At 30.4% G+C, this 19,380-nt stretch overlaps 1 protein-coding gene across 1 annotated transcript; it reads right to left on the bottom strand.

Moving 5' to 3' along the window:
* Positions 1–12,272: 12,272 nt before the first annotated feature.
* On the bottom strand, positions 12,273–18,330 carry LOC100782135 (chaperone protein DnaJ). Its single transcript, XM_003530017.5, has 11 exons — positions 17,933–18,330; positions 17,103–17,171; positions 16,703–16,795; positions 16,419–16,540; positions 15,413–15,608; positions 15,138–15,313; positions 14,461–14,590; positions 13,743–13,903; positions 13,277–13,359; positions 13,037–13,151; positions 12,273–12,798 (listed from the first exon to the last, which is right to left on the bottom strand). Exons 1-11 carry the CDS (start codon positions 18,209–18,211, stop codon positions 12,645–12,647), a joined length of 1,578 nt encoding a protein of 525 aa, XP_003530065.1. The 5' UTR covers positions 18,212–18,330; the 3' UTR covers positions 12,273–12,644.
* Between the last annotated feature and the right edge of the window lie 1,050 nt (positions 18,331–19,380).

Raw genomic sequence — 19,380 nt, forward strand, 5'->3', positions numbered from 1 at the left:
TATGAATAGAATAGATAGATAGATCGATACACGTCAATTTTCGGCTAGCTCACCTATCAAGGTAGTAATATATTTTCTTTATCTTTAACAACCAGTATTATAACTTATTAAAAATAAAATACAGCCTTAAATATATTTATAATCTTTATGTAATACAGTATATTTGTTTTATTCTTGTAATCTATATAACCTTTTTTATTATAATTTTTTGTTTCTATAAAATTTTGTTTTAAAATATGACATTTCCTTTTTTTTTTATTTGAAAATAATTTATTAATCATTCTAAGATTATAAACTTTGGATATATATCCCTTTTAAATTAAAAAAATATTTATTTTAGTCTTTCAATTATTTAAAAAATATCAAACCTATTTTTTTAAGACGGTATCTAAGGTGTAAGTGGTCCACTAAACACCATTATTATAAGTCTTCAAATTAATCAAGGTTCACAATTATATATAAACCCTTCTCCATCGTAACTTTCTTTTCCTTTCTCTTTTTTGTACTCCTCATTCCTCTCTGGTAGCCTCCGACGGTGCTTCTGATGTAGCAATGGAGAGATCCGCAAGGGATTATCACCTTCAAATCTAGCGTGAACCACCGCAAGAGATCCACATCTGATGCTCCAAAATTTGCAACTCACTAGATCCATGACGATGTTGACTTCACTGGAGTCGCACCGGATCCACAAGTTGTTGTATTCTTCCGAACTGGAGCACCGACTTTGCAACTTGTGAGATTTGAAAAACCACCGTGAGGGTTCACACTGCTCCGCATCAGATCCATGATGCCACCAACTTGGTCGGAGCCAAATCAGATTCATTCTTAAATTAATTAAACAGTACTAAAGCATGAAGTTCTTTGTGAAGGTACCTATGGAGTCATGTATAAAGTCATTTATACCCACGCAATCCCCCCAAACTTTATTCTTCAAATTATGAGAATTCGAGACTAAAAATAGATTTTTCCCTATTCTCTTTAATGGGTTGTGAGAATTTGGGTCTTTACGTTCAATTGATGCAAAGAAAATTGTTGAATCTGAGTAAAATATATATCCTTATATGGCCTTAGAGTGAAATATATTTAGTTGTCTGAAGCAAAGATGATAAAGTAATAAACCCCAAAAAAAAATTGTTGAACCTAACCCCCTAAATCAAATACAGGAACCCATTAAAGAGAATAGGGAAAAATTGATTTTTAAGTCTCAAATTCGCATAATTTGAAGAATAAATTTTTAGGGGATTGCATGGGTATAAATGACTTTATACATGACTCCATAGGTACCTTCACCAAGAACGTCATGCTTTAGTATTGTTTAATTATCTGGTCTAGCTCTAACCAAGTTGACAACATCATGGATGTGATGCGGAGCGGTGTGGTGCGAACCCCTCACGATGGTTTTTCAAATCATGCAGGCGGCGAAGTCGGTGCTCCAGTTCGAAAGAATGCACCAACTTGTGGATTTGGTGCGACTCCAACGAAGTTGACAACGTTGTGGATCTGGTGAGGTGCAGATTTTGGAGTGTCAAACGTGGATCTCTTGCGGTGGTTCCTATTCGATTTGAAGGTGGGAATCCCTTGTGGATCTCTCCATTGCTATGTCAAAGGCATCGTGAAGGTCGCCAGGAATGGAGAGTACATAAAAGAGAAAGGAGAAGAAAGTTATGATGCGATAGGGTGCATCATATAATTGTGAACCTTGATTAATCTCGAGGCTTATAATAATGGTGCTTGGTGGACCACTTACAAAAGTAGTCCACCTTAGACACTATCATTTTTTAATTAGATGATTGATTGACACATCATCAATAAATATAGATAAAAACTAAAACTATAAAATAAAATTTTATTAGGATTCAAAACATGAATTATATTATGGGTATTAGAAATATATTAATTTATGTTTAAAATTTAATTAGATTTTTTTATATTATCAATCAATCAAATTAATATATAAGATAAGATTATTAATGTAATTATATTTAAAATATATTTTTTATATAGTCATCCTATATATTGAATCAATATGTAAAAAAGATTATTAAAAAATTATATTTAAGATAATTTTTAATTAATCAATAATATAAAAACTTATATTAATAATTTATCAAAATTAATTTCTTAATATATTAAATAAACTTATAACACGGTGAGTAAAGATTTGAGTTTATGTTGAAAGAAATATCCACATTGAGTATAATATTTTTTTATCATTATGACAATGAGTATGATTTGGACATGATGCTAAATATACGTCCTTATGCCCACACTTTTTAAAAAATCCTCATATTTCATTGAAACAATATTTGCATAGATGGTAACTTGTGACTATTTTTAGGGTAACTAAATGTTCATACTTGTTATCCTAATTTTAATTAATATGAAAAATTAAAAATAAACAATATTGATTAAAAATACAATAATAATTAAATTAAAATCTCATTAAAAGATATTGTGTAAACATTGAATAGGATTTTAATTTTTATGATTATGATTATGTTAATATAAAAAAAAAAGCATGCTTCTCAATCATAAAAATCATGACCTTTTAGCAAATAAGGAACATTATAATTTTTTTTTGGTGAATTAAGAAACATGATTTATCTTTGTAAGAAACATGTTTTTAATTAAAGAATGTAATCTATCTTTTAGCAACTAAGAATTAAGAAAATTTATATTTTTTTGGTGAATTAAAATATATGTATAATCTATCTCTTTAGAATTTAGATATTATTATTATCGTCAATGGCGAATGCAAGACCCTAAGTCAGTGGGTATAAATTATAAAAAATAAAATTAGTGGGTTCAATTATATAAATATAGATGAAATAAAATATAAAAATATAAGATTTTATTTATAAATTTGATGAATTTTAAAAAATGAGGGGGTGCAAGTGCACACCCTCACATGGTTGTAGGTCCACCACTGATTATCGTGGTCGTCATTGTTTCATGTCTGAGTATGAATGTAATTTGATATTAAGGTATCCATACCTGTTAAAATTTATGGGTACTTATATATATGTGATGGTCTCCATACCTGTTAAATATATAATTACATGTTTCAAATGAAAAAATATATAAAAAAAGTGTATAAATATAGAAGTTTGCATGTAAGTGTGAGAGATATTCTTGAGAAAAGGTTCTGGATAACCTGTATTTTTTTTGTATCTCTTTTATAAAGAGAGTTTTTTATTTTATTTATTGAATATATATATATATATATATATATATATATATATATATATATAGAGAGAGAGAGAGAGAGAGAGAGAGAGAGAGAGAGAGAGAGAGAATCATGGAGATACACGGCCAAAAAGAAACCCTACCTATATGTAAATGTATAGTAAAGTTAATGTTGAAAATTTTTTTATTGGAAACTTTTGGTATTTAAATTTTTCTCTTAAATTAAGTTTTTCTTTAAAGATGCTGACAAATGCATCAAGGAGATGATCATATCCTAATTATGTTGAACCCATCCTCTAGCCTATCGAGGCAAATTGATCTCAGGTGGTTTCTTTTAGAAATTAATTTCCAATCAGGATCTATTTTGAAACATTTTGTGAAGGGGCCGGGTCTGTTTTGTGTGAGCATTTTGCGGAGGGAAATGGCGAAACACATATTTCGCCAAGAGGAAAAGCGAAATAGGTGCATATTTCGCCAATAGGAACAACGAAATAGGTGTAAGTCAAGTCAGGTGCAGACAGAGTGAATTTTGCCATCCTCGCCAATGAGGATGGCGAAATCCACAAAATACCACCTATTTCGCCAATGAGGATGGCAAAATCCACTCTGCATGCTGCACCTATTTTGTCAATGAGGATGACGAAATGGCGAAATCCACAAAGTACCACCTATTTCACCAATGAGGATGACAAAATCCACTCTGCATGCTGCACCTATTTCGCCAATGAGGATGGCGAAATCCATTATCTAACCCACACCTATTTCGCTGTTCCTGTTGGCGAAATATGCACCTATTTTGCTGTTCCTCTTGGCGAAATATGTGTTTCGCCATTTCCCTCCGTAAAATGCTCACACAAAATAGACCTCCTTTGCAAAATGTTTCAAAATAGACTCTGATTAGAAATTATTTTCTAAAAGAAACCACGTGAGATCAATTTGCCGCCTATTGATCCCATGCAAATTAAAGGCATCCTAAGTTTATTAAAGCAAAAGATTGAACAAAATGAGAACCTATCCTGAGGCTGCCCTCTAAAATAACGGGCAAAAAGATGTAAATAAAAAGAGGGGACATTTCTCCATCAAAAAGACTGTCTATTATTCACAGCAAAATTGGCAATCGGGTTTGCATGGTAATTTTTCTTTTAAATTAATAAATGTCAGTAGTTTCATTGTTTAAAAATAATAAGGATGCCTGTTTTGACGTCTGAAAATAATCATCATTTATTTTTTATATACAAATAAATATATTTATGTAAAATTTCTTAGTGTAATCTTTCCCAGATTTAGAAATAATGAGTGCAGGTGTTTTTCTTAAAACTACGTGTATATAGTATTTTTTTAATGCTTAGGATCAAGTTTGTCTTTTTTTAGTTAGATGAAATATATATATATATATATATATATATATATATATATATATATATATATATATATATATATATATATAAATCAAATAATAAAAAATGTATAATGTGTTTAATTTTTATTTACTATCCATATAAAAAATATTATTAATTAACCCAGAATTATGTTAATTATAATTTTTAAAATAATTATTATAAGAATCAAAATTTTCCATTAATAACAACATGTGATTAAATGATAACTTTGAAAAGGCACTAAATACAAATTCTGAACCACGTATTCTCGTATATGAGGTATTGTGTTTATCGTTCGTCAGAGTATCATTTTTATCAAACACAACATAATATATTTTGTAAATCAATATGACCTATAATATTAAAATATTAATATAGTTTATTGACTTATTCTGTCAAGAAGGGACAAGTGCACGTTGATTTACAAAAGGTAATAATGTCATACCAACAGGCAACAGCCATTGTCCTGGTATGTTACCTGAGTGTATTATTAGTTAGATAGGTTGAGATTATTAATTATGGTAAAATTAGTTGATGGGTTAAATTTAATAAAAACACATGAATTAAAGATCTTACACAACAATGATCAAATGGAAATTTCTCTAAATTTTTATTTATTATATTCACTACGTTAACTAAACATTTATATGATAATACGTAATTAAATGAAAATATAATACACAGTGAAATAATTTCTTTATTAGTTTATATAGAGGTTGAATTATTTTATTGGAGTAATAATAATTTTGCTAATAAAATAATAAAAATATAGTGATACACAAACAGAGACACAAATTATACAAATTTGAGTGTGTATAATTGCACTATTAATTATGAAATTAGTTATAAAATAAACAATTCTTCCTACATAATAAACTATTAATTAAACGTAGAACATAAATAATTAGCAAAATCATATATTCTGTGTTTTTATTCATGTTGATAATTAAGTTGTTAAAAAGTAATTATAATTTAACTTCATTTCGCATTATGTAAAAATTCCTCATATAAAAAATTCACAAATTTCCATTAAAATCTCACAAGTCACAAGGGCCACTTCTCAACTAATTTACCAATCTCAATATTCACGAAGATAGTCTAAACTCTAAAGTAGAAATATGAAGAAGTTAAAAGCCTTTTCAGTCTAGACTACTTTAAATATATACATTCAAAAGGGATTTTAAGAGAAAATGAACTGAGTAAAGTAAAAAAAAAAATAAAAAAAAATAAATAAAAGTTGGTTCGAACATTGGTTTCAAATGCATTCTTAGCATTCAAGAATACTATAACAGAGAATATAATCATGACTTATTTCCATAACATGTCTCATTCTTTTTTGGGCCATGCAAAGCAAAATCACTACATGCATAATCGGATCATAAAAGAAACCAATAAATAAATAAAACGACATCTTAATTAAGAATCAAATATGAAAAAAAAAACGAAGTTTAATTTGTATAGAAGAGAACCATAGTGGGAAGATGAAAAATATACATGGGGAAATATATAATAAATAATGGGATACTACAACATATATTAGTTTACAATTTAACCAGAAAAAAAAAGAAGTATAATCGCAACAATATATATCCAGTATACACAGTTGCTCTTGGGGATAAGAAACAATGCATCTTATTAGAATTGGTATGCGAAATGGGCAAACCGATAAGACAAAGAATATCATTAAAAATTCTGTTGATGTTTCTAAAAGTTATAGCTATGCCCGATGCCAATGTATTGTAACATTCCCACTCTTGATATCACCAATTCGGATTGTTGGACGACAACATACTTTATGCACTAATCCTTACTAATAAATTATTTTCCATCAAAAAACGAACTTTGGTCTAATGTTGGTTGTGACTTATGAGCCCCACGTAACGTTATAATTCTTTCTTCAATCCCAATATTTTTGGTACGTTAGTGAAAATTTTACATTAAGACACACTTGATAATTAGAGATATATACATGCACAAACGTTAACACACATAGTTGGTGAGGTTTTAAACATAGTAAATAACTGATAAGTCATTATAAAAAAGATAGATATGTAGGAGTAGGACCACCCAACTGGTAAAACTACCATCTCACAATATTAATAATAACTTCAAGTTTAGAAAGTAAACGAACAATGAGAATAGAAAAAGGAAAACAATCTAACTTAGCTACACTACAATCTAACCAAAATCAAAATATAATAGAATGGAAAGTGTTGGTGGGATTTTTGGGTACACTTTTCATGAAGGTTTGATATCACACCTTAATTAGTGTCCACAACCACAGTACACACAAGGACCATCAACACAAACTTAGCTGTTTTCAAGGGCCTCTTCTAGTTGGAAAGCTAGTCAATTAGGTTGCTTTTCTACGTACACTTTAGACAGAGAGATAACAACCTTCCAATTTGGTTACCCATGTGATGACCAACGCAATTCACCTAGACCTACTTTTACAACTCCTATGTTTCTTGTGCTATATAAATAGAAGTTTCTTCTATATGTCAGCTAATTTTGCTAAGAATGCCCGTAAATGGATATGGTGGTTGATCATAAGAAAGCATTAATGAATGTCTTCTTAATCACTCAAAGATTTATTGCTATTTGTAGGATTTTGAAACAATATATAATTGAATTTGGTGGATGTTAAGTAGGATATGTAGATTGTAAAAGAAGTAAACTAACACTTGCACTGTTATTGCCTCCTATTATGGGAAAGGGTGTGATTTAATGACTAGAAAACAAAGTGTTGGCTTCTTGGCATTCGCGGAGCTATACTGCAGGGACAGGGGAGCCATGGTCCCTCCAAAGTTTTTTAAAATTATAAACATATATTTCTATAATAATATGATTAATAAAAATTTAATTATTTCTAATACCTAGTTTCTTTTACCTTAACTCAATTAACTTAGTATTTTGGACAAAAGTTCTTTCTTTAACGAAAATTGAAAGTCCATCATCTGTTGTTTCTCTTTTGGTCAATTATAGTTTTAACATTTTCAAGGATTTCTGATACTTTTTTCTTAACACAAACTTTCAGATTAATTGCTTTTCTTTCTTTTTCATTTTTTATTCTCTGAACACTTAATATGTAACTTAGTTTCAACAATATCAATAGACTTGTTTTTCATATTTGCACGATTTATCTTCACTAGTATATATGTGTTTTTATTTTCGATATTTAGTTATTTTTAAATATATATTATCTCAATTATGTTATTGACTTATTTTTTTATTTTCATATAAATTCAGTGACTCACTAACTTTTTTAAGCACCGTTATTGCTCTTGTTTTCCATCTTGGTATTATTATTGTGCAAACCTATGCTTTGATAAAATGATCACTTTCCTTCTAAAATATGTAATGCTTAACATATAATATTTTTTTTCTATCTTAATGCTCAATTTTTATGGATGTTCAAGTATATGATTATAAATTTTATCTATTTTTATTTGTAATAATTATGTAAATAATTTGTAATTTTTTTATGTAATTGATCATTTTTTCAAGTTTGTATTTATATTACAACTTAATATGGTATTACATATCAAAGATATACATTAAAATTTATTTTGGTTCTCCCAAAATTTTAGTTCAAGCTCCGGCTGATTATTGGGGTTGCTAACATACAAATGTGAAAGCATGAAACCACAGTTATATATTGTCCACTTGGCATGATAAGAGACATTTGTAAGTTGTAACTCTAGTTTAGCTAGACGTCCCTTTGCTTCGACCTTGATTTTTTGACTTCTCATTCATTAGCAAGGAAACGTTTTTGTTGCTCTTTCTTAATTTGGCACACAATTAAACAAGGTTTTAAACTAAACATCACTGTCCACCATTTAATAGTTAAATAGAAATATTATTAGTAACTCATTCAAGTACTTATACAGTCAAGAAAAAAGAAAAAAAAAGAAGTATATGATATAAATAATGCAATTAATTTAATGTGACATAATTAATAGATATATAATTTTATTTCTTAAACATGTAATTATGAGTATGAAAAATATGTGTTGAGATTCCACTAGAAATACTTTGATTAAAAAAATACAATGAAAAAGAGATAAATAACATAACTCTTTGATGTAAAATTAATTTTATTGGACGTAGCTGTTTATATCTAGAGCTATCGAAGTTTGAATTCAATCCGTTTCCTGTTTTGATTGTCAATGAAAATCATTTGATTGTTGACTACATATGAAATTTATACGCAATGGGATTTATCTAAAACTTTATACTTGAGTGATTAGCTTTACTCATCCTTTTACTTTATTTTATTTTATTTTTAATGAGCACTTGATTTTGGCATCAAATTGTCAATTAGATTATATTGCCTTAGTAGTGAAATAAAATATTTCAATTTTAATTTTCCAAAAGATGGCTTTCACTGATAAACATATTTTTTTCCTTTTGGGAAAAAAATGTGCATTCTGACTTCAGAATTAAAACGAGCAATGAAAAAACATTGCAACAGAACAACTAAATTAAGTATTACTAACATCAAACCCATGTGAAATGTACATTGCAAAAGGTACTGAACATCATGATTACATTTACAGCCTGCCATAGTGCAATACAGAGAAGGGGTTGGGATGGGGGGAAGCTGATAAAAAACTTCTTTTAAAATGAAGGCAATTCAAATCTTTTCTATAATTTATTCATATATACAAAAAGATCAAATAATCATATCTAAATATTATAACACAATTATAAACATATTTATATAACTTGATCCATTGTTGAATGATTAAATCTTGGCATCTTGGTTAAATATAATTCTTCCAAATTATTTTAATATACATTATATATTTTGAGAGTTGTAATAACAAATGTAGACTGTGAATCACTTAAACAAAAATAATAATAATTAGGATCAAATTTCTTGGAAATTTAAGGTATGTTTGGATTAGGTTTGAACCTATATATATATGCCGACCTTCAATTAAACATCATAAATCCAGTTATTCGTGTAATTTTTTTTTAGAAGGCGGCAACATCGTTATTGGATAAATCTGTCGATTAGTAACAAAATAGTGCACAAGGGATTCTTGAATTGCAGCTCTTACGAGTCTTACGAAATACTAAAATTTTAAAGACTAATTTCATTGGAGGTTTGACAAAGAGAGTGGGGTTTATGATGATATCAATGCATTAACAAATACAAATCAAATGAAATATAAGTTGAAATAGTATGAACATTATATTTAAAGTATTTTTTATTTCTCTAATTATTGGTACAATTTTAAATAATGTTAACTTATGCAACTTGACTTTTAACAATAAAAAATTGACAACCAAATTTTATATTCGAGAGTCAAATCCATATATCGCTGAGAAACAGAAACTATTGGTTTCGAGGTGGTTGAATTATTAAAGCGATTTGAATTTTTTTGGGATTCGAATTATTAAAGCGATTTCCAATTTCAACTAGAACAAAGATGAAACAATTGAAATCCCACTGCAAAATATCTTTACATTGGATTGCTTAAAGATTGATAAAAAAGTAATCGTGGAGAAAATATCTGAACGTGATCTTATAGTTGGGAATTGGACTGACCATAAATAAGTTTTGGGGGCACAGCTTAATCATAAGCTGTTATTTTTATGTGATCAACAACTGAGAAGTCTCTTTATATCTACAAACGACAAAGGAGGGGGGAAAAACGAAAGTACCTTAGCAGAACCACCATTACTTGTGCTAAACAAATTTGCTAATTGTGAAGTTTCCTAATGATTGCAAGAAATGACAAAGTTATATAGCTTTTGAGCGAATAAATAAAAAGGGTTAAGGGCTTTAAATCATTTTGTCTAATCTCAACTTAGGTGGAGAATTTTGCATTAGGACCTGTTCGACAGTGTTTTGCCAGCTAAGCATTTTCTGCTTTGATGAGTTATTCATGTTAGAGCTAGTGGTTCCATTTGTTTAGCTTGATTAACAAGACATTTATTGATGGAGATTTAAGACTCGTGTGTGCATTGGCCAATAAATTGTTCCAGATTATCTAATTATTGGTGCTATATTGTTAAATGCAGAGGGGTACTAGAATACTAACCAGTTTTGCGTGGAGAGGTTCAGATAAAGCTTATATTCAAGGAAAGCTAAATAGGACATGCCAAATCATTACTGACATAATAAGGAGTTGTGTACCGCACCTTGTAGACCCAAGGCCAACATATATGTGCCAGATTGTAAAGAAACCTGGGTTAGGCCAGAGTTATTAGGGCAATCCTGATTACTCTATCTGCATAATAGATTATATATTTTATTTTAGATTTTATTCAAGTATTGACCCAACCAAAATTTGTTTGACTATATTTAGTGTGTTTTGATTATGTTTGATTTTCCAAAATCATGATAAAATACTTTGAAATCATAAACTTTTTTTTAGTGTGTAATGACGATAATGAAGATCAAACCTCTACCTAAGTCTTCATGCATCTATCTCAAACCCTCTAAACCATTAGGCTGACTAGACATCACAAACAAACTTGTATTTGCATGTACCGTCCCGTCTACACCCAAACTTTGACGGATAATTCTTGCTTTAGTTAGACATGGGTACAAGTATGGATAATACCTGATTTTTTTAAACAGGAATGGGGATGGAGACATGTATGAATACATACCTACCCCCATACTTATTCCCATATTCAACACAAATAATTATTGAAATATTCTTATTCTATTCAATTTTTTTATAGCTTTGTTCATTTTTTAAAAATTTAATTTTAGTTTTGTTCAATTTTTAATTTTTTTAAAACTTGACTTCTTGAATAAATAATATATTTAGCTTTGTTCAATTTTTTTAAAATTTATTTCTTTATGTATTTTTTTTTTGCAAAAAAATATTTTCTTAATTATAGGACAAATACAAATATACCAATTATAGGACAAATACAAATATACCAGATACCCAATGGGAATAGGGATGAAAAAAAATTTCTATACCCATCAAAGGTAAGAATGGATACGGAAATGATTTTGAGAAAGCACCCATATGTCGGTTCCCATTGTCATGTCTAAGATCGATCCTGCTAGGTTAGTCAACATAATTTTAATTAAATATTTACATGTTTAATCTCATATTCAAAAATAAGTGAAAAATTGATTGAGTTAAAACAACTTAGGAAGCTTTTGCAATGAACAAAAACAAAATTATATTGAATTTTACTAATAACTTACTTTTAAACTAAACATTTCTAAATATAAATTACTTTTGATTCAAAATAAAATTTACAGACATTCCCCAAAACACACTAAACCATTAGTATGAATTCCCGAGAATACAAATTTCCTGAATCTTCATTGATATTTTAATAAAGCTAAAAACAGAACCAACAATGTTATATATATATATTGTCGTATGTTGCTAACGGGAACAAACAGATTAAAAACTTAACAACAAATTACCCCATCCAACTACAATTTAGAACCACGTTAACCAACCACATAAGCTTCGATCCTTTCTCTTCACTTTCTTAGTTTCTTTAATAAGTTTGGTAATGTTAAGGATTCACACGGCATGCCAACTTGAAGGGAAATTTTCAACGTAACTTCACTGCTTAATTAGAAGACATGACTATGTTTTAGCATAAGCCCCCAAAGATGGTTACAGGTTACAATTTAAGTCTCAACATAACGGGAGCAAAGAGCTGAATTCGATAACTTAACCGTGCCATGGTTACTACAGGATGGGGGCATAAAAGTTGAGTTCAACCACTAATCTTATTAGCTCAAACAGAATGTTTTAGGGGTGTAGTAGAACTAAAAATAAATAGGAGAGAATTTTGGAAGAAATTACTAACACATGCTTTGTATAACAGTGGTGTGGGTGTTTAGTGTAGTGGAACTCATTCTTACTCTACTCTCTCAATTGTGATCTCTCATAGATTAAAAAAAAGCTGAAACTAATTTTTTACCCACTTCCCACTAATACATCTTTCTACCAAGCACCAAGGCCTGAAAAATCAAAACCATTCCACTCCCCTTCCTATTTTTTATTTTCCTAACCAAGCATACCCTTATTTTATTTTTTTCCACTCTGTTCTATTAAAGGACCCGGATCTTTTCTGAAGTATCTAATGCTTAGACTTTGCTATAGAGGCAAAAATCCAAGTTATAATGAAAACAACAAAAAAGTAATCAGGGACAGGATTTTGGTGGCCAGATCTCCATAAGAATACTTTCGTATCCATGCTGATTGAGGCAAACCTTTCTTCAGACTGTCCTCCCCTGTACATCAGGAAATTGTTAAGAGTCTTATCTATAGTATTCGTGACGGATTTCTGCTAGGAAGTTGGAAGATTAGTTAGTTAAGAGTTTCAAGAATCTTCATTTGTCTAATTCTGAATGATGGTGTAGCTTTCTTATTGTGTTCAAGACAAATTAAAAAGTTCAATTTTTTACATTCATGTGAAATGATTCATGATAGTTTATATTCCATCAGAACTGGCACATAACTGAGCTATACCTTAAGAAGTTCTTGATTGATCCCCATAGAGAGCCAACATTTTTTATTCCCTTCCTTGAAGCGTCACCTTTTGGATCCCTTTTTATGAATTCATTGAATTTTCCTTTGGGTATCCCTGGAAAGCACAGTTGCAAAAAAATCCTGAATAATTTTTCTTGTTCATGCATGTTCAGCATAATTCTATCCTATTATACTTTTTAATTTCAAAAGTATGAGTAAAAGCCTAGAGGGAACTATTACCATTGTCATTAGAAGACAGTGAATCCCTTTTGCTAGATGCTCTTAGTGAAGCTAACTGCTCAACAAGTACACGTTCGGTGCCACTAGAACAAGCAGGGTTTGAGGATAAAAAAAATCACAAATATAAGAAACTTTAGATAAGTACAATTATACAAGTGACAAAAGTATTCATTTATGAGGAAGGCATCATGTGTACTGTAGACACTAAACTGTGAAGTAATATGTTCTGAAGACAATTATACTTTATTTACTTATCAATTAACTGTGAAGTCATAGAAAGGGCAATAAAGGTTCTGTCTTTTAATTGAAAAGCAAATAAAATATTTACTGAAAATTGCTGCTCTTCGGAACCACAATCAAAGTACAAAAACTCAGACTTTTAGTACATGCAAAACATTAAACAAAACAATCGATGATGAACTCTTTCTTTAGGGATATAAGAAAAGATGGTAAGAAAAATACAGACCTGATATCCTTGGGAATAAGAACATTCACAATGAAATAATGATCGCCTCGAACAGATGGTTTATTTATGTCTGGAACTCCCAAACATGACAACTTCACTGAATCTCCAGGTTGAATCCCTGAAGGAATTTGAAGATCCCGTAAACCTTCAACAGTGTCTACCTGAAGTCACCTCAGTTTGAAGTTAAAACAGCCTTCAAAGTTCAAAGACAGAAACCACAGGATATTCCTTAAAGCTATGAATGATTTAAGTACTGCACTATGCTTGAAAAGGTATTCAGAATGATTAAACTTGTATATCTGCTCTGCCATTAAGTACATAAAAAATGAATCAATTAATATTACCTCCAAATACAAAAGGCACAGGATATTCCTTAATTTATCAATGATTTATAAACTAAACTATGCTTGAAAAGATGTACAGAATGATTCAACTTGTATATTAGCACATCTGAAAAATGGATAAAAATTAATATTATGGCCTTCTCTCCAAACATAAAATATTATGTATATACTTTGCATATTGTCAATATTAATATCCAAATTGTCAATAGTTGGGTTTTTGACTTAACCAAGTTAAATTTAATAAGATTGAAAAATAAGGAAAGATCCCAAAAGATGATAAAATCCCTAAATAACAAACCAATGTGATTCTATGTTTTGCACACACAATGTTACTGTTTTTTATTGATGAGGGGAGAGGAGGTAACTGGTATGACCTTTTTAACTGACCCCAGTATTGCATCCGTGAAGTCAATGCTAATCTTTGAGTACAAATGAAGACCCTCTCTCCAAATTCCCTGCTTTTCATCTACATGCAGGACAACATAAAGATCCCCAGTAATTTGCCTGAAATAAAATGGGACAAATTAATAGTACTAAGATGAGTTGAATTCATAGTATTCTGACCATATTTCTGCTTCAGGTTGCAAATCAATAATAGACCTATGAAAACGATATCTGATTTATTTTTAAGTTATCTTGTGTCTCAGATTAAGTAATATCATTTTCTATTATTACACAGATAAACCGGAATAGTGTGGTAATCTGTCATCAATAAATAATCACAGTATTAAGTGCAGCTTGTTAATTTAGTATAAATTGATAATTAAGAATAAAGGAATGAAATGGGGCAGTTCCTCAACTGTGAATATGGTCTGAATATCTACTCATTTAATGTTGTCAAGTTGACCATCCAGAAGTAGAAACAGTCTCACATTTACTTATTTAATGAACGATAATGTGAAGAAGCTCTACTTCAGACTTTATTACAAGTTAAATTTTCCTTTTATCAAACTGACAAACCCAACTAGAATTCATCCCACAGTTCACAGTATAATCAGGTCAAAACATTGTTGGAAGCAAAAATATTCACTGGAATCCTGCTAGTGCTAACCTCTTTTTATCAAAATTTCCTTGTCCTTGAATTTGCATTGTGTCTCCATCATTGACTCCAGGAGGAATTTCTACTTCCATTGTTTGTTTAGATTGCACCTGACCACTGCCATCACACCTTCGACATTGATCGGTGATTATTTTGCCAAGGCCACCACACTTAGAGCAGGTAGAAACCTGAATATTACATTGATACAAATATTGTATTGTTATAGTGTCTCAGGTAGTTTAAAAATCATTGGCAATACCCACTGATTAAATCTATTTTTAAATTACCTGAGACATCATTCCAAAGGGTGTTCTCTGAGTTTTCATTTCTCCCCCTCTGCCACCACAATTTGTGCATTGTTTAATGCAATTCTTTGATTTAGCTCCTGTACCATCACACATATTACATGTCTGAAAACAGGAAACTTCGATCTCCCTCTGTCCTCCAAATATTGATTCTTCAAAGCTCAAATGAAGGTCATATCTGCACCACAGTGAAATAAAGCTTATGCCAAATTTTACAGACATATTTGTTGGAATCAAATGAAGGTCTTATTTGTTGGAATATAACAGACAGGGACATGCATAATGTCTTCCAGTAGCATAGACACACTCTGGCTATCTTCTTTCTTATAAGTGATTTCTACTTAAAGTATAACATGTAAGGATTCTGATAATTTGCTAAGTATTCATTTATCAATCAAGTCCTAAATTCATGATACACTAGACTAAACATCCAGAGTCTTCCAATGATAATTTGTTACTTATAGATGATTATGATAATCTCTATTCAAGAATTGAATTGTGCATAAATAAAATAAAAGAAACATTCTGAATTCTTACAGTAAAAAGTAGTCAACTAGTGAGCCTTTATCAATGATTGTGTTCAGAATTCTTACAGTAAAAAGTAGTAAACTTTGTAGATTATAGTGCTTTCTTGGAAATTTATTGTCCAGCAGATAACTTTTATCTGCCTGCTTTTTGGTGCTTGACCCATGGTCTTTTATAAGTATCATTCGAAAAGATTTGAGGGCTTCATTGTTCTAGTTCTTCTTTATCCTTTTTTTTTTATTTTGTTTCTGTAAAACACCTCATCCTTCTGCTTGCAGTTCTTTTATCCTGTTAGATAAAATTCTTCTAATTACACACAAGGGGGAATCCCTTTGGGCAGAAGGCTAAATAAGAACAAATAAAATTTTTAAAACTCTCACTCATAAAGGACGTATCCAATAATCACCCAGTAATCCTTTGGGAAGTATCCAGAAATTAGTCATAGTATTCAGAAGATCGTTACCGAATATCATGAACATGGTTTCTCTTGTTTCTAAAATTGAAGTTGAAGCTCCCTTCATCACCAACTCCAAATACTCCATCAGAACGACCAAAGAATGTATCGAATAAATCAAAAGGATCAACCTGATCAATTCAGAAGGCATTAACAGTAAAATAAAATAAGTAATGAGGTGGGAGAAGAAAAAAGGGACAAATGGTACTTCTGTAGAAATATATCATCATATAAAAAGAGTCACAAGTTCATATTGAGATTGCAAAACGTGGAAGACGTGAATATGCACATACCCCTGGAGCACCAGTCGACCCTCCATTATCTCCTTGTAGACCTGACTCACCAAAGCGATCATATAAAGATCTTTTCTCATCATCTGATAGGACCTATATGCATGCTTTGTTACCACATGAATAAAAAGGGCAAATACAAATATAGTACAAATGCAGTTATCATCCATGAAGTAATACAATTATCTCTAAATTTTACTAATCAAGTCTTGTATCCCAGACAAAAAAAGATAACAATGCCAATGTTCAGATCATAAACAAAGAGAATAGGACAGAAAATATATAAAAAATAATGCAAAAGAATGTAAAAGAAACCCCTTAATGTATCCAAAAATATGTCCTGCTGCCTGAACAAGTAGTAACAATGAAAAAATAAAAAGCATCATTCTAGGGAAGGAATTACCTCATATGCAGCACTTATTTCCTTGAACTTATCCTCAGCCCCAGGGCTTTTGTTCATATCTGGATGGTACTGATTCCAAAAGACAAAAAGAAAAAATGGTCACGAAACAATTCTTCTGATTAACTTATTTGGTAAAGGAACAATAATAATTTTGCGTGTAACATGCCCCCAAATTCAAGAGCCCTTTGGACTTTAAAGCAGGTATAATGCACAGGTTCACCCTAGCATGTGCTGACATTTAGCTTTTATGAAGAAACACGGACAATAAGGATTGAATTCTAAACCACATGGTCATAGAAGCTCTAATAACATGTCATGAACCAATAATCCCCAAAGCTTAAGCTGTTGGATAAAGGCACATAATGGTTTTATGAGAAATGCTTGCAACATACTTTCAAACACTGTTTTAAACACTCTTTATTACTGACTGAAATGATTGAAAATCACAAAATTTTGTAGGTATCACTTCTTATTCAATGAACCTACCTTACAATTTTGCAGTTTCAAATTAAACTTATCCAATATTAAAGTGTGTGCGAGAAGGATTGCATTAGAGAGTGTGATGCCGGCCTTCCTCATGGTTTTATATCTAACAAATACAGCCTTATATGAACGCACCAAATTGCTTATCATACATTTTCATACAACTACTCAAACATCTCAAATTAGAAATATTAATATCAATAGAACATCTGAACATGCTGGGTTATGATATGAACTTCCCATAAACCTAACAACCCATATTCCAATTACCCTAATTCACTCCATTTCCCCCAAAACCAAACACGACCCATTAAAATTGGCACGAAAACACAGGAGAAAGTTGGAACCTTTCGCGCCAGTTTACGATAGGAGGCCTTGATTTCTTGCAGCGTGGCATTGGGGCCAACGTTCAAGGTGGAATAGTAATCGGTCCCTGCTTTGGCTCTGACCACTGCAGCGCGCGAGCGATTTCTGGCGGTGGAAAACCTAAAAATTGGGTTATGGATTTTGCGCAGAAAATTGGAACCGAATGTGGCAGCAGAGAGGGTGGAAGAAGATGATGATGGTGCATTGATAAGTGTGGAAATGGCATAGTGAAGCGGTGGAGTAGTGTGAATCAGTGGCATGGGTTCAACAAACAATGAATTTGATTCAGAATGGAGGAGGGATATATTAACGATAGTTACTCACAAGAGGCTTTTAGAAGGGTTAGCGAGTTGAAGGTGAAGGTGATTAATTTATTCATATCAAGATGAAATCTGATCATCCAAATATAACCGTGAGAATAGGTCAAGTCAACCGGGTTGAATTTAGTTTACAATGAATTTTTTGAGGCTGACTTTAGACTATAGTCTATCAAATATCTTTATTTTTACTTGGTCTTGTCTTAGTTTGAGCTATAACCTATCAAAAATTTATTTTGACTCAGCCTGATCTTTTTAAAAGATTAGTCTTATAAAAGTTTTCTTCACATTAAATTAAATTTTTAATATTCTTAAAAGTACACATGACTCACACCTAAATTGTAATTAAAGTCTTACTTATTTTAGGAATAAAAGTTATGGAAAAGTAATGTGTAATCAAAGTCTTCTAATTTCAAAAAAAAAATTAATTGTACCAAAAAATAATATAAGTATATATATATATATATATATATATATATATATATAGGCCGGCCTATGTAAGACTTTTTAATAAGCCTAAGCCTGGTCTATTTAATTTAATATGCTTTTATAAAAGCTAGAGCCTAACCTTTTAATTAAATAGGTCAGTTCAGGCCAGATTTTATGTAGCCAGGTCGTAGGCCCCTGTAGGCCGGTCTGGCCTATTCCCACCCCTATCCATATAATAATGCCTTTTTTTATAAAATATTTGATGGAATCTTTATTTGTTATTTATTTATTTAAAAGAAAGGATGCTAGAGCCCAATTTTTCCGCTTAAAAAACTTTAGGTTATATCAATCGTTTTTTGAATTTTTGCATTTAATAGGATTTTATTAATAATTTAAAATGTTACTGATTAGATTTATATAAAAAAATTTAATTTTGGTAGGTGGATTATATTGATAATGTTTGAATATTTTAAAAAAAGTATATAAAAAACTTATTTTCAATAGTTGGATTTTTAAAATTAATTATGACCGATAATCATGTCATCTAATTTTGAATCAGGTGCTTTATATTGTTACGAGTAAATTTAGAATTTTCAATCTGAGCTTCAGGTTAAATTTATGCGGAAGTGATTGCTCATTTTTTATTTGATTTAGATATGGTTGAAGGGATATATTTGTTCATT

The sequence above is a fragment of the Glycine max genome, chromosome 7 (assembly GCF_000004515.6).
Source record: "Glycine max cultivar Williams 82 chromosome 7, Glycine_max_v4.0, whole genome shotgun sequence".
Classification (NCBI taxonomy): Eukaryota; Viridiplantae; Streptophyta; class Magnoliopsida; order Fabales; family Fabaceae; genus Glycine; species Glycine max.

Excerpts from the sequence above, each read along its gene's own strand:
- LOC100782135 (XM_003530017.5), bottom strand. The coding sequence starts at position 18,211 with ATGCCACTGATTCACACTACTCCACCGCTTCACTATGCCATTTCCACA. Across the intron at positions 15,609-16,418 it reads AACCATGTTCATGATATTCG|ATATGACCTTCATTTGAGCT; the intron begins GTAACGATCTTC and ends ACTGTGGTGCAG. Across the intron at positions 13,152-13,276 it reads ACTGTCTTCTAATGACAATG|GGATACCCAAAGGAAAATTC; the intron begins GTAATAGTTCCC and ends TGTGCTTTCCAG.